We start from the raw sequence: 14,277 nt of genomic DNA, 5'->3' as shown, positions 1-14,277 counted from the left end.
TAATTAAATCGATGATTTCTTCTGAGATTCGTGCTCTATTTATAGGTGAGAAGATCAGGTCTTCGACTGGTCTAGAGTGCTCTTCGACTAGTCGAAGCTGTAACAAATATTTGAAAAATCCGGCGGGATATGCTCTGACCGTTCTACGACTGGTCGTAGCCCTCCTACGACTGGTCATAGGTCACCTACGACTGGTCGTAGGTTTCCTTCGACTGGTCGTAGGTCCTGCAAAGGTTCGCTGGACTTCGAGTCGTAGATTCTACGACTGGTCGAAGATCAGTCGACACTGTTCCTACGACTGGTCGAACAGATTCCTGGACTAGTCGAAGGCTAACAGATTTTATCCGGAATATGTAACAAACTTACGACTGGTCGAGGATTTTCTTAGACTGGTCGAAGCAAGTCTAGGACTAGTCGAAGAAGCCCTAGGACTAGTCGAAGAACAGACCAATCACATGTAAAATAACATTCGGTTTATGTATCCGAAATGACCTACTTCTAAGGTCATCCTATGGTCAAACAAACCTCAATCATGAAGTATGGACATTGAAACAAGAGACCATGAAGAATGAGCCTTGAAGTCTTGATGAAGATTAAACCTTGAAGTAGCTCAATCTTGAAAGTGGCTTGAGTTTCAGCTTGAGTCTTGATTTCAGCTTGACTTTCAACTTGAGTCTTGAGTTCAGCTTGAGTCTTGCCTTGTACTTTCTTTTTCTTTTCAGCTTGAGTCTTGTGAGCAGTTCTTGCATTCAAGAGTCTTGTCTTGTGATCAGTTCTTTCATTCAAGATCCTGAGTCTTGTACTTGAGAGCTTTGCTTGATGTGAGCTTAGTTTATTCATGAAGTCATGAATGTTCATCCTTGAGAGGCTTCACTTAAGCAGGTTATATAAAACATAATTGAGATTTTGTCACCACAAATTTGACAACTTACAGGGATATAAACTATAGCACTTACAGATCGGTGCCACAGTTTCTATCCGAGCATATCGGGATGTTTTGAAATTGACCAAAAATTAACACTTAAGTGAAAAATGGAGGAAGTAGGGAATTCTAATTTTTCCATTTTTATATTAGAAAATGTGTGTAATTATGCATCTCACTATGGGCACTATTATATATGGCATTGAAAAAAAAGTCCCCTTGATGGGAATCCTAAACTGTCGGTTTGTGGCCAGAAGATAAATGTTTAAGAAGGGAAAAAAAAAAAAAAAAGGTAGTTCCACATTCAACCAAAAATGCCCATTTGTGAATCCTATCACTGTTCAATTAATCTAGGTAGTGACACTTGCTTTGATTATTTAAGAGGTTGGATTAGTTGTGCCTGGCTTCATGCTTAGATGGTGATAGGATTTGTCACTAGTACTATGTTTAGGAATTTTTGTTTGGTACTAGATTATTTTTCTATTCCATGTTGACATTATTATCATGTTTAAAACAAAAACTCTTTCTTTTTTCGTTGTTGTTTTGCTTTTGAAGATATTGCAATGTATCGATATCTGCAACTGGCGTAAATGGCATAAATGAAGGAATGCAGCTATACATTTTATCTCAGCAAAGCAGATTAGATTCTTCTTCTCTGATTGGTGGTTATTTGAGGACTGGGGACATAGTAAATGCAAGGTGCCTATTTGATCAGATGGTTGAGAGAGATGTGGTAGCATGGACGGCCATGATCTCAGGCTATGCTAAGAATGGGGAATTTGCTGAGGCAATTAAGCTTTTTCACATGATGCTGGTTGATGTTGTGAAGCCAGATGAGGTGAGATATTTGGACGATGCTTTTGAATTGATGTGTATTTTTATTTTTATTTTTGCTTTTTTATCTTTTGACCAATATATTGATATGGTATCATGTTATCTGATTGTTCAATACTTTGACATAACAAATGGCTTCCATAGTGTTTGATTTGTATTTAGTGCATCAAATTTTGGATGTAATGTGAATATATTCAAAGCGGAAGAAATTGCTTTTGGATGTGCATGCAAGGGTGCTAGGAACTTAATTCTTGTCCTGTTTTATACATGACTAGTTTTAATACATGTATATGCTTCAACTTCTTTTACATATTTTTAAACTAGCCAAATCTTTGATCATAAGTTTGATAATTAGCTCTTTCTTTCATAGGAGAGATTTTGATGACACACATCTAAATGGGAGATGGATGTGCAGATGGTGGCATGGGAGTCCATTTCCGTTTTGTGGTTTCTCTTCTCACTTCCTATTTGGATTTTGTTTTCAAATTATAGGATGAGGGTTTTAGTGTGCTGCCATTCTTTTGACATGGTGCCATGTTGTCACAGGAAGTTCATTCTCATGGGCACCAAGTTGTCACAGGAAGTTCATCCTCATGGGCCTAAGTCATGGACTTAACTAAATTTATGGTAATATTGTACATTATAGAGATTTTGCACAAATAAATCAAATTCCATTTTAGAGCATTGTGGAATCATAGATAGAAGTTGGTCTTATCAACTTAACAATTATATAAATTATTAATTGATATCTTATCAATTGAAGTATGAGAGTATTCAACTTTTGAGTTAAAAAAATAAAAATCAAATACCTATTTGATTGCTATTGTACTTTTTTTTCTTGATGTATCTACCTACGGACTGAAATTTCAACACTGATGTGTTGCTCGTGATGAGAGGTCACTTGCTGGTCTTTATTGTAGCAATTACAGGTCAGCCATTTTAGGATTTAGATTTTCAGTTCTCATTGTTATTATTACTTTTGCAACGTGGGTTACATTGAAAATGAAGGTGGAGGAAAGGTAAGTCATCCTACGTTTATGTTGGTTCGTTTAGCTTGATACAAAGGTTAGGTTAGGAGTAGATATCAAAATTAGCAATGAAGGAAATATGTTGGATAAGAAAACAAGGTTGGACAAGCTCAAAAGATCATGTCGAAAGCCCTTTCTCATGCCTTAATCTGCTGCATCAAGAAGAAAATAGGTGGGTCCATTCATCATGTGACCCACACATGTATGTAAAAAATGCCTGTCTGAAAGACCTGTCAAAGGTCCACATTCAATATGCTTGTGTGGCGCTCCTGATGAATGGAGCAGTCTAATTTGTGGGCCAAATCATCCATGCAATGGGACTCATCTTGTGCATGGGTCAGCTGTCCCACACACATGCAATGTAGAAGGTGAGCAAACACTACACCAAAATTGCTATTTTGGAACGCCTACACTTTTGGTTCTTGAACGGCTTAAGGCCACTTCAAAATTGGAGTGGTTTTAAACCGTGTTCCAAGCCTAAGAAGACCCCTGACCTCCCGTGAAAAGGCCTTTTTCATTCTCTTTCTAGCAAACCCTAACAAATGTCATTCCCCTTTTTCCCTCCCTCTGTAGCAAACGCCATTCCTTCCAGCTCTGCATTTTGGAGAAATCCCTAATCTTTCCTGCTCTTTCTCCCCTATCTTTTCTTTTTCAATCCTCACTACAGCTGTATCTTTTCTTCACATTCACCATCTTGCCGAAAAGCCAGCAGAGAAGAAGCCCGCTGCAGAGAAGCCGATGGAAGAGGAGGAGAAAGCTCCTGCAGAAAAGAAGCCAAAAGCAGGGAAGAGGCTTCCAAAGGAAGGAGGATCGACTGAAGACAAGAAGAAGAAGAGATTGAAGAAGAATGCTGGAACTTACAAGATCTACATCTTCAAGGTCTTGAAGTAGGTCCATCCCGACATTGGGATCTCCAGCAAGCCCATGGGGATCATGAACAGCTTCATCAATGACATCTTCGAGAAGCTGGCCAGGAATCGTCAAGACTGGCCCGCTACAACGAGAAATCCACCATCACGTTGAGGTAGATCCAGACGTCCGTTCGTCTCGTCCTCCCTGGCGAACTCGCCAAGCACGCCTCCCACCCAGCCCCTGTAAAAACCCCCATCTCCCTCCCATCTCCTTCCGAAACCTCAAAACCATCCCTGTAAAAACCTCAAATCTGTAAAGTATTGGGATTAATTTTAGTGCTTTTTATTTTAAGAGGTCTGCTTCTACATCGTCTCTGATTTTGTTTTTCAATTATTTGTTATATGCATTCCACGGTACTACTGCATAGATTAGTTTTGGGGAATTGCCATAGTTTTGCTATTTACCGGCTTAATTTAGTATTGTGAGATTTTAGCTTTTGGATACATGTCTTTTTGTAGCTTATTTGCTGATATGGAGTAGTTTTGGGGAATTGCCATAGTTAATTTCCTTTGACATTGACTACCAACAAAAGTGGAGTGGCACTGTCTATGATTTCAATTTGGATTAGGCAAATGAGATTTTTTTTCTTTCTTTCTTTCTTTCTTTCTTTCTAATTCTTTTGAGAGATTAGGTAAATGTGATTTTTCGTCAGTTCAAGTAAGGAAATAACTGTAGAAAATATTGATAGAATGAAATAAGATGATTACATGTTTGTTCTGCATCTGTCTTTATCAAGTGCAGCTAGCTCGTTGTTGATGATGTTCAAGATTATATTATTATAGAATGCTCTGATCATGCATATATGTCACTGACTTCATATCAGTAATTTCACTTGCAGCTTCATAAACTTGGGAAAGCATTGAATAATTTGTGGAGTCTCATGGATACATCATCTGAAGACCGGATATTATTTGCTCCATGTCACTGACTTCATATCAGTTTCCACAGCCAACGTATCAAAGCCCGGGAGCCTTGCACTTGAAATAATCCACCAGGTAAGAAGCTTATTTTTATTATTATTTTATTTTTGGATACGATGGAGTCTTGAAACGGTGGTAGCAATACATTATGCCTTGTATATGTGCTTTAAATTGATAAATATCAATTATAATATCTAAGTGCAATTCTAATAAAGTGCAATTCTTTATGTAAGCTGCCTTTTTCTTTTACAGGCATCGACTGATCAAAGTGCAGTAGATGCAAGAATTCCCTTTCAAATTGGGTCAAATGCCTTTGCAATCATTCAGCTGCTGGGAATCATTGTTGTAATGTCTCAGGTTGCCTGGCAGGTTCTCATCGTTTTCATCTCTGTTATTGCAACCTGCATTTTTTGTTGGGATTAAAGCTTCCTATTACCATTTATAAGCTTCTTACAAGTGGGCCCAGTTGGGGTCAAAGAAAACTCCCAACTATTTACTTGACAGAACTCATTTTATCCAGATTGCTGCTCTGTTGTGTCCCACCATTGATGAACCATGAGAAAGAAAAATCTCTTCTATATCATGTTCTAATTTTTTTTTTTTTTTTTTTTTTTTTTTTTTTTTTTTTTTTTGTAACTTTCCATTCCTTAATATATTGAAAGCAATGACATTTAGGCAAGATGCAAGAGCCTTCATATCTGAGACAACAGACACTAACTTCCATGTCCTTGGGTTTGATGAGGAAGCCTATTTAATAACACGTTTCAAGAGTCTCCTTCTAGTCTTTTTTTTTTTTTTTTTGGAAGGTTATACTTTATTAGGCACAAAGCTGAAGAGACCAAAAGAAATGAGGAAAAAACAAGAAACAGACAGACAGAAACAAAAGAAAAACCTACAAAGCCTAAAAACAGAAAAAATAAGAAAACTAAAACGTATAACACCACCAGCCCTATCGTTAAGCACTGACAGAAAGAATCAGCTAAGCTTTGCATGCTGATTTTTACCATATTGATTCATATGAATCATAAAAATTTAGAGGTCAAAGACAAAGCTAATCAGCTTGGGAAGACTTTTAAAGATGGAATGATGTGCCTGCAGGAATTTAGATGCCACAGAGAATTTTCCCTAAGAAGGAAACGTATATCCATTTTAGATGATTCTTTAGGGAATGCTTGGATGTACCTCAAGGTACGATTGGATTGGCAATTCATGGTGATTTGGATGGATATCGAAATGGGAAAGCAGTTGGTGTCGTTCCTTTTTCCTCTGGAAATTGCTTCTGTTTTTGCATTTGTCTGATCTTTCTTGGTTTTATCTTTATTCGCCATTTTATTCATCAAAAGAAAAAATCTTAGCAATAACCTTATAATCAGCAAGAATGACATGGATTTTTTCTTTTATAATATATATATATATATATATATATATATATATATATATATATATTGGCAGGTGAACTGAAGAAGGGAAGAGAAAAATACAAGATTTTTGTGTTTCTTAGATGTCCAAGAAAGTCCATGAACCTTTGAACTTGTTTCCCAGAATCTCATCCATTCCACAATCTTCTTAGTGGAACTTAAATGTTAACTATGATCTCTGATGTTTCCCTCTTGACAGTTGATTTTGATCATTCAAAAAGGAGAAAGTTCAAGACATCTAATGGTTTTGAGATGCGAAAAAACTTGAGAAATGAGAGAATTGAAGGAAAAAAGAAAAAATAACCTCAAATAAGTGTAAATGATAAGAAGAAACAATGGATGCATTTCATTCATTTCGCTTTTTACTAGTACATTGAGATAATTCCAACCTGCTAACAGGCAACCAACTCATTAAAGTGCTCACAAGATATGAGTGCAAGGCGAATGCGGGTGATGTAGAGCCTTGGTTTGATTGCCCCATGCGGGTCCCCATTTCAAAGAGTTGGGCTCTGCAAGGTTGCATTGAGTCCATGATTCCTGCCACACTTTTTTTGTCAGTTTTGCATGTCTGAAACAGGTAGATGTATCTGTGCTCATGTCTGCCCCTCTTTAAATCCTGGATTGTTTAAAATGTATAAGATCTGTTCTAATGGAATGCTTTACTCTTTTAGGTTTGTCTTCTTTCAGTGATTTGCGTAGTCCTTGAAAGATATTCGGGGATAAGTCCTTGAGAATGAAGAAAAAAAGTGATATGTTTTTCTGTTTGCAACAAGCAACATGATTACTCTGTTTGCCAAGATACTCACTCGTATTTAATTGGGTTTTAGTCCTTGTTCTGGATGATTGTCCAGACTCCGGTCAACAAAAAAATAAAATAAAATAAAATAAAACCCCAGAAATTCAAAATTTGAACATGGTGTGGGCATGGATTTAACGTTACAGAGAGAGAGAGAGAGAGAGAGAGAGAGAGAGAGCCTTGCACTTGTGCTATGAGGTGAGTCCAGTTGAGTCCCCACTTTCTTTTCCTCATTCATTTATTTATTTATTATGTTATTTACATCCTTTACAACTGATGTTGCTGAAGCATAGACATTACAACATATCTTATTTTCTTTTGTTTTGATACTGTTAAGATGTCAATTTTGAATTGATAAAAAGGTGGGCAGCTGATTGGATATCCTCATTAGACCAATCCGGACCGTTGATTTGAGGTCCAAACATGCCCATAACCTAACATTATTTAGGCATTCTAACGCTGTCCAGTTGTCCCAAGTTTGGACATCAAAACTGTCCTAAATCAAAATAAAACATGGTGTGGGCATGGATTTAACGTTACAGAGAGAGAGAGAGAGAGAGAGAGAGAGAGAGAGAGAGAGAGAGAGAGCCTTGCACTTGTGCTATGAGGTGAGTCCAGTTGAGTCCCCACTTTCTTTTCCTCATTCATTTATTTATTTATTATGTTATTTACATCCTTTACAACTGATGTTGCTGAAGCATAGACATTACAACATATCTTATTTTCTTTTGTTTTGATACTGTTAAGATGTCAATTTTGAATTGATAAAAAGGTGGGCAGCTGATTGGATATCCTCATTAGACCAATCCGGACCGTTGATTTGAGGTCCGAACATGCCCATAACCTAACATTATTTAGGCATTCTAACGCTGTCCAGTTGTCCCAAGTTTGGACATCAAAACTGTCCTAAATCAAATGCCTAAACGGACACCGTCAACCATGCACACCGACCATCCAAAAATGGGAGCAAGTTTGAAAAAGGATCTTAGAGTGTCTAGAGGTCTCTGGTTCAAGTCCAAGATGGCCCAGCTGCGCCAGGAAAAAGAATTGCACACTATGTTTCAATGAAATCAGCCCACTGATTGTTGTCCATAAATCATGCTTTTGGTCCACAAATTTCTGCCCAAAACTGTCCAGTTTTGATGCCAAATAAAATGATTCAATGTGTCCAAAATCTGACCCTTGGATGGTTCCCAAAATTGTACAAAAAGCAGAACATATAAAGGCCAAAAATCAGTCCCAAAGATGGACCATTGAGTTGATTATCAGCTGACCTTACAACAGACCATTGATCAGCCCAAATCAGACCCCCTAAATGCATACACAATTTGTCTAAAAGAATTCTAGTACTTGTGTTACTTATGCTAGTACTTGTGCTACTTATGGAGAGCCTGAGAAAATGCCTATTACAGAAGAAACTTCTCAGATGAGTGCAGAATGCCATTTGATTGTTTGCGACTCTAAAGGCCTGTTTGGGGGAGAGAATGCCTATTACAGAAGAATTACTGCAGGTACAACCGAAGGTTAAGAGGATCCAGTAGTTTGTAATTTTCAGCACTCGAGAGGACTCTAACTGAATCCTTTACACTTAACATATGTAACAACAATTGCCTTCAGAATAGTGAAACAGGACTGTGCTCATGTTTTATATTTGTTTGTTTACTCAGTATCTTAGCACATCAGACTTTGCAATGTGTGAGGAATTGGCATTAAAAGCCGCCATTCTAGCCAAGAAATTTGCTCCAGATCTTTCGTGGTAAGTATACTTTCCCTGTGCAAGTTTTTGTCTGTATTGCTCGTCTTTTGAATTTAATAAAATTTTGTTGTTTCCAATAAGGAAAAATCTCCCTTATAAGGCAGCCCACTCAGTTAGGAAATAGACATGGATACTCTCATTTCTTATTTCCATCTTTCTGATAACAGCGAAAGTGAGGAAGACATTTTATACAAATGTTCCTGATGAATACATGCAGGCTGTTGAAGATCTGGTTGTCCCGAGGACTGAATTTGGTAATGCATCATAGAAAGAGCATTACCATGTGAAGGTATTATTTTAGCCTCTGTGGCTACTTTGTTACCAGTTTCCATTGAATAGATGAAGTTGTAATGAAGTTTTTTTTTTTTTTTTTTTTTCATTTTAAATTTTTTAAATTATTATTTAATGTAGGTGCTTGACAAACATGGAGTGACTCTTTCATGCAAATGTTCTGCAACAGAAGATGTTTCATTTATCTTATGGGCCACAATGTTAGAAATGAATGATAGCCCAAAAACTTACCCATTAGATGAGTAGTCTAGCATGGTATGCGCACCATGGAACCTTCAGATAGACATTTGTGTAATATATCTTCTTCAAATGACCAAATGCATGCAGTCTTCTGTTCTTCTTACCTTTGTGGTTAAAAACTATATTTTTGTGGGTTTTAGATGAGGTTTTGTGACCTGGTGACTAAGAGTGACTAAACCATTCAATGCTTGGTTTTTCATTCTTCTGACTGGATGGTTTGGATTATCCCATCAGTATGACTTTTTCAGGGCAGCCTATGAAGTGGAGGTAGGGTTGATGGCTCTGCCCCAGGCCCAGCTTGGCATAACCATTCTGGTTTGGAACCCACTTGTTTGAATTGAAAGTTAGTGTACACTGTTCAAAATGCTGGTCATGTATAATAAAAATTCTCTTCCTAAATATGTGGGGCTGATGATGGTGACAGTCCTTTCCAAATGAATTCCCTCTTTAGTGTTTATGGTTCTCATTCTAGTTTTCATATGGCTAGGAATCGGCTACAATGGATTTCCAACAGGTTGTGCAGATGACGAACTTCCATGGGCAAAGGTTAGTTTACCCGTTTAACTTGATGATTTGTTCTTTCATAGGTATTCCCTAATGCATCCTTTTCTTTCTTTTCATATTTCAAAAATATCCGTAAGTCATACTGATGCATCTCCTTCAAAGTCTGTTCTTTATTTGTATCTGGTTGATGCTGACATGTTTCCTAGAGCTCAAAAATCAGCCCTGTCCATGATTCAGGTAGGTGACCCCAAGGGAAACAGTTGGAAAGATGGATGTTCCCTGTTCACTGATTCTCTATAGTGTGGCCCACTTGAACTATGGATTGGGCTGGTTTTTGGGCCCCAGAACTACCTTTATGGACGCATATGATGGTCAGCTCGGATTTGAGAAACATGCCATGGTGGGGCCAACCCCTAGCAGACCTCACCAATGCCTTCGTCCCATTCTGCTCGTAGGTGACATCTCTTGGTGTTCCGTATCCCTATCCTGGACTTTGAGAAATGAAGAATCATATTCCCATCTCCATATCCATGTGGCAGTGAGAATTCTATATCTGGGTAGCATAGATCTTTATGGATTCTGCATCATCCTATGAGTTCTCCATTTCTTTGTTTGGTGAATGAGGATCTACATTTAGCTTGTGTTGGATATAGTTACCTGACATGCTTCCTTTCTCCTATCAAACAGTGTGGATTGTTCATTTTTATATCATGGTTTGCTATCCATTCCAGAGGTTTGCTAATTATGCACGTTGGCAGATCTCAACCTGGCTACATCATACCACATGTGCCAATTTGGCACATTTGTGTGAGATTCAAGCCATTAGGGGTGCAACCCAGGCTAGTTGTGTTGGGTCAAGGGTCAATCTGAGCCCGACCCAACCTCAAGAGGACGCAACCTGTACTTAGCAAACCTCTCCATCCATGCACTTGCATAAACTTCTTTGTTGTTTGTTAAAAGCGATTGTATTGATGCTGATAAGGTCTTTACTGCAGGTGCATTGCAAAACAAGAAAAGCAGCACCCCCGGCTTCTCTCAGACTCCTCCAAGGAGAAGGATGCTTATTGTAGATGATGAGCCCGAAAAGGAACCACAACCAAAATGCTGCTCATAACATTAGGAGCACAGGATATTGAAAGATAGTTCATTTTTATTTTTATTTTTATTATTTATTTATGAGAACTGCTCCTTATATGTTCCCAGAGCGTTAGAAGTTATAGTGCTCCTAGTTGAATCAGGTAACTTGGACAGTCCAATAGAGCGATCTAAATTGTCCATTAAAGTAAGAACACATTTCAAGGGCTACCATGCAAAAATAGGACTGATTGGATGATCAAATCTATCCTAGATTCGTCCTTGTTGTTGTAGTCATCCTTTTCCAACCCATGGATGGGATGGTTAGGATTGCTTAGAAGAACTCATTCGTTAGAATCGCATGCAATCCATAATGGTGGATGAGTTGCCACAATTTGGTACTTCGCGGCAACTGCGCATATAATCTTTAAGCCCAATGCACGAAAAGCCCGCACAAGTGGACAAGGCAAGCTATGGCCAGGTGGGTGGCTGATGGTGAAATATCTGAGGTGTCCATCAGCTAGGTCAGACCTTGTATCGGTTCTCACCCAATGGCAACTCGTATGAACTCATTCCATCCCTAGTTGAGTCATGAGACTTACATGAGACTTGGACAAGTCGCCAAACCTTGGGAATTGGGTATTGTTAGTTTTGCTTCTGACTGTGCATTGATTCCATACATTGTGTGGCCAACCTAACAGTCGTTCTGAATTTTTTGAGCCTTCTCATGCACACATGGGACCCACCTGATGCATGGCTCATATGTCCAACACATGCCAGGTTGGCATGTGCGGCTATAGTTGCATGTGGCCTTTGTGGAACTCACTCTAACCTCGTCTTGATCATCATTAACGTCACTATTGATATCATCACAACCATCAACAGATACTGATTCTGTATTTGTAGCAGGTTGAAACTTAGGGCTCACTAATTAACAGAAAAGGCATCACAATCTCGGCCACAATCGGCGTCGCCCATTCAGAAAGCATGGTGAGCTAATCTTTTCTTCCGTTGAATGGTTTATACGCTTCATCTTGAACGGTCTGCATGCCATCGACCTGATTTTAAATGGCTCGGATCGTATGATAAAAAATAAAATTAAAAAATTAAAAAATTAAAAAAATAAAATAAAATAAAAAAGAAGCAAGATGCAGTTCATTTACAGATAAGGAATTTGTTCTTTTTTAATTGTAATATTCAATTCTCGTGTTCAAATGTAATCTGAAAAGGCAATTACAGATCAAAGAGAGACCCGTTTGGTGTCAGTTTTCTCTTCATAACTACCATGGCATACATCCAAGTCAATCCAGACCGTCTAAACCATGGGCCGGACTTGGGTTATTTTTCCTGAAGCGCCATGGTTGCACTTAGGTTTTCTCATTAGGAAATACACACTAGTGTGGCACATTTGTATGAAATCCAGGCCACTTATTAAGTGAGACCCACCACAAACAGGTCTTGGGCCGTGGCCCAATGTGTATATTGAATATAGATAGACAGTCAACATCGTCCAGCAGGTGCTTTCTTTCACTTATGTTTGACCCACCTGATCAATGACTCAGATCTCACTGATATTTTCACATCTCTCCACCACCCATGTAGAACACATCTTTTGCCTCAAGTGATTATTGACGACATGCAACATTACTGGTGATCCTCTAGTTTTAGTTGTTGAATAGTCACTCTTTTGCGTGTTTAGTTTTTGAATCTCTATGTTGTTTTTTGGCTAATCAAATTGCTTAGGGTCTTTGTTTTGATTTTAATAGTTACAATGCAAGCCCAAAAAGAAGCTTCGTCCGATGTGTAATGCAAAGACAGAGTTCCTCTTTCAAAGTGTCATTGCAAGTCATGGTGCAACCACGAAGGACAACCCCAGAAATGGTGGGACCTTGTGTTTTCTCTAGGAGTGGAGCACATCATGGATGATTTTTTAATTTATTTTTAATGTATTCGGGCAATTGTAAACTTATTGTTGTAAATATATATAATTTTTATTATAAATTGTACAATATTTGTTCAATATTAATTTTTAGTTGTATATAATATTCTTTGGTTTTTAAATATAAAAACAAATGTATAGCTTTTATTAGCCATTCCTAAATAATGAAAAAACTTTGGCAGCATTAAGAACCGTTCCTCAAATTTAAAATCTGACCGTTGGCAACATTAAGAAAAACCGTTCCTAAAAATTTAATGACCGTTTGCAACTTTAGGAACGCTTAAAAACCGTTCCTAAAAGTCGGTTCTTAAAATTGGAGACGGTACTTGATACTGTTTTGAACCGTTCCGGTTTTTTTCGCGACGCCTCATTTAGGAACGGTTTAAAACCGTTCCTAAATTATAACTTCAATACAACACAATTAATGGTGGCATTAGATTCAAATTTCGAATACTTAGGGTTGATCCAGTTTTATTGTGGCTTAGGATTACATCATATTGGTGTGAGATAAGAATTAAAACTATAACATAAAGCAATATCTTCACATAACATGAGTAATGAAGATATATCAATTGATTACCATCTAAATAATTTCCCCTACTTTGGACAGTATGATAGTCGAAATCAAACTTAATTGATTACCATCTAAATAGTTTTCCCTACTTTGGATGGTCACAACCATTTCGATTAGTGTGGGAAATTGAAAAAATTGATGGATGGGACCATCTAATGTCCATGATTTTGATTGTTAAAATTTTTTAAAGCAAATATCTACATCTATAGAAAATAGTGTGAGTTGGATTCAAGCAACCAAGCTTCTAGAATTTTGGCGATGAGGCTGCGTTTTTGTCCAATAGGAGGGGTAGCTGAAATTAGAAGGCTATGGGATATTTTTGTGTTGTTTTTTTATTGATTTTGATTTGGATTTATACAATGGTTGTGGCCTAGTGTTTTTTAGGGTTCACCCGAATTGACATAAATTTCCAACGGGCTTGTTTGACATCTTTACTCCAAACTAGTAAAAGCTTTTCTAATAACAACTAGTCTTATAAGCTCTTTTTATTCTAACTCCTGTTCCAAATAAGCTTGTTGGGTAAATCACTTTTTCAAAACTATAAAAAAGTTCTTATTTGAAATAAGCAAGTTTGATAGAATGTTCAAATAAGAGTTTTTTTTTTTATAGTAGTTGATGTCATTTTTAAAATTTAGGACAACTCCATTATAAGAGCAATTCAAATGATTGTTTTAGTGGATCTCACTATAGATGGAACATGCCTCAAATATCTATACCTTTAATGTCTACCATCTATCATGTGGGTCCCACCTTTGTTTCGGACCATCCATCATGTGGGGCCCACTTGATGTGTTTAATCCATCATGTGGGGCCACATTTTGCTATGGGCCATCCATCATGTGGGACCCACCTTTGATGTATGGCATCCATCATTTGGGTTCCACCTTTGTTGTGGATTTCCCATCACGTGGGGCCCACTTGATGTGGATAGTCCATCATATGGGGCTACATTTTGATGTGGGTCATTCATCATGTAGGATCCACCTTCGATGTCCACTATCCATCAACTGGGTCCCACCTTTAGTGTAAACCGCCAATCCTGTGGGGCCCAAACTTCAATATTGGTTAT

At 37.8% G+C, this 14,277-nt stretch overlaps 1 protein-coding gene, 1 long non-coding RNA gene and 1 pseudogene across 5 annotated transcripts; all 3 read left to right on the top strand.

Moving 5' to 3' along the window:
* The first annotated feature begins 976 nt into the window (after window positions 1–976).
* Window positions 977–2,434, top strand: LOC131254817 (pentatricopeptide repeat-containing protein At1g14470-like). The gene is made up of 2 exons (XM_058255536.1): window positions 977–1,760; window positions 2,127–2,434. Exons 1-2 carry the CDS (start codon window positions 1,530–1,532, stop codon window positions 2,136–2,138), a joined length of 243 nt encoding a protein of 80 aa, XP_058111519.1. The 5' UTR covers window positions 977–1,529; the 3' UTR covers window positions 2,139–2,434.
* Window positions 2,435–2,645: 211 nt separating this feature from the next.
* LOC131254938 (histone H2B.3-like) lies at window positions 2,646–4,431 on the top strand (annotated as a pseudogene).
* Window positions 4,432–8,243: 3,812 nt separating this feature from the next.
* LOC131254818 (uncharacterized) lies at window positions 8,244–11,786 on the top strand. Of its 4 annotated transcripts, none has more exons than XR_009175905.1 (5): window positions 8,244–8,341; window positions 8,498–8,586; window positions 8,754–8,875; window positions 9,605–9,663; window positions 10,617–11,786. It is a non-coding gene; the product is annotated as an uncharacterized LOC131254818 (long non-coding RNA). The 4 variants fall into 4 exon arrangements; XR_009175906.1 differs by having other exon boundaries at window positions 8,668–8,875; XR_009175903.1 differs by having other exon boundaries at window positions 8,244–8,586.
* Window positions 11,787–14,277: the final 2,491 nt, after the last annotated feature.

The sequence above is a fragment of the Magnolia sinica genome, chromosome 9, assembly GCF_029962835.1.
Source record: "Magnolia sinica isolate HGM2019 chromosome 9, MsV1, whole genome shotgun sequence".
Lineage (NCBI taxonomy): Eukaryota > Viridiplantae > Streptophyta > Magnoliopsida > Magnoliales > Magnoliaceae > Magnolia > Magnolia sinica.
The sequence above is the reverse complement of the archived record's forward strand: the minus strand, read 5'-3'. Positions and strand labels throughout refer to the sequence as shown.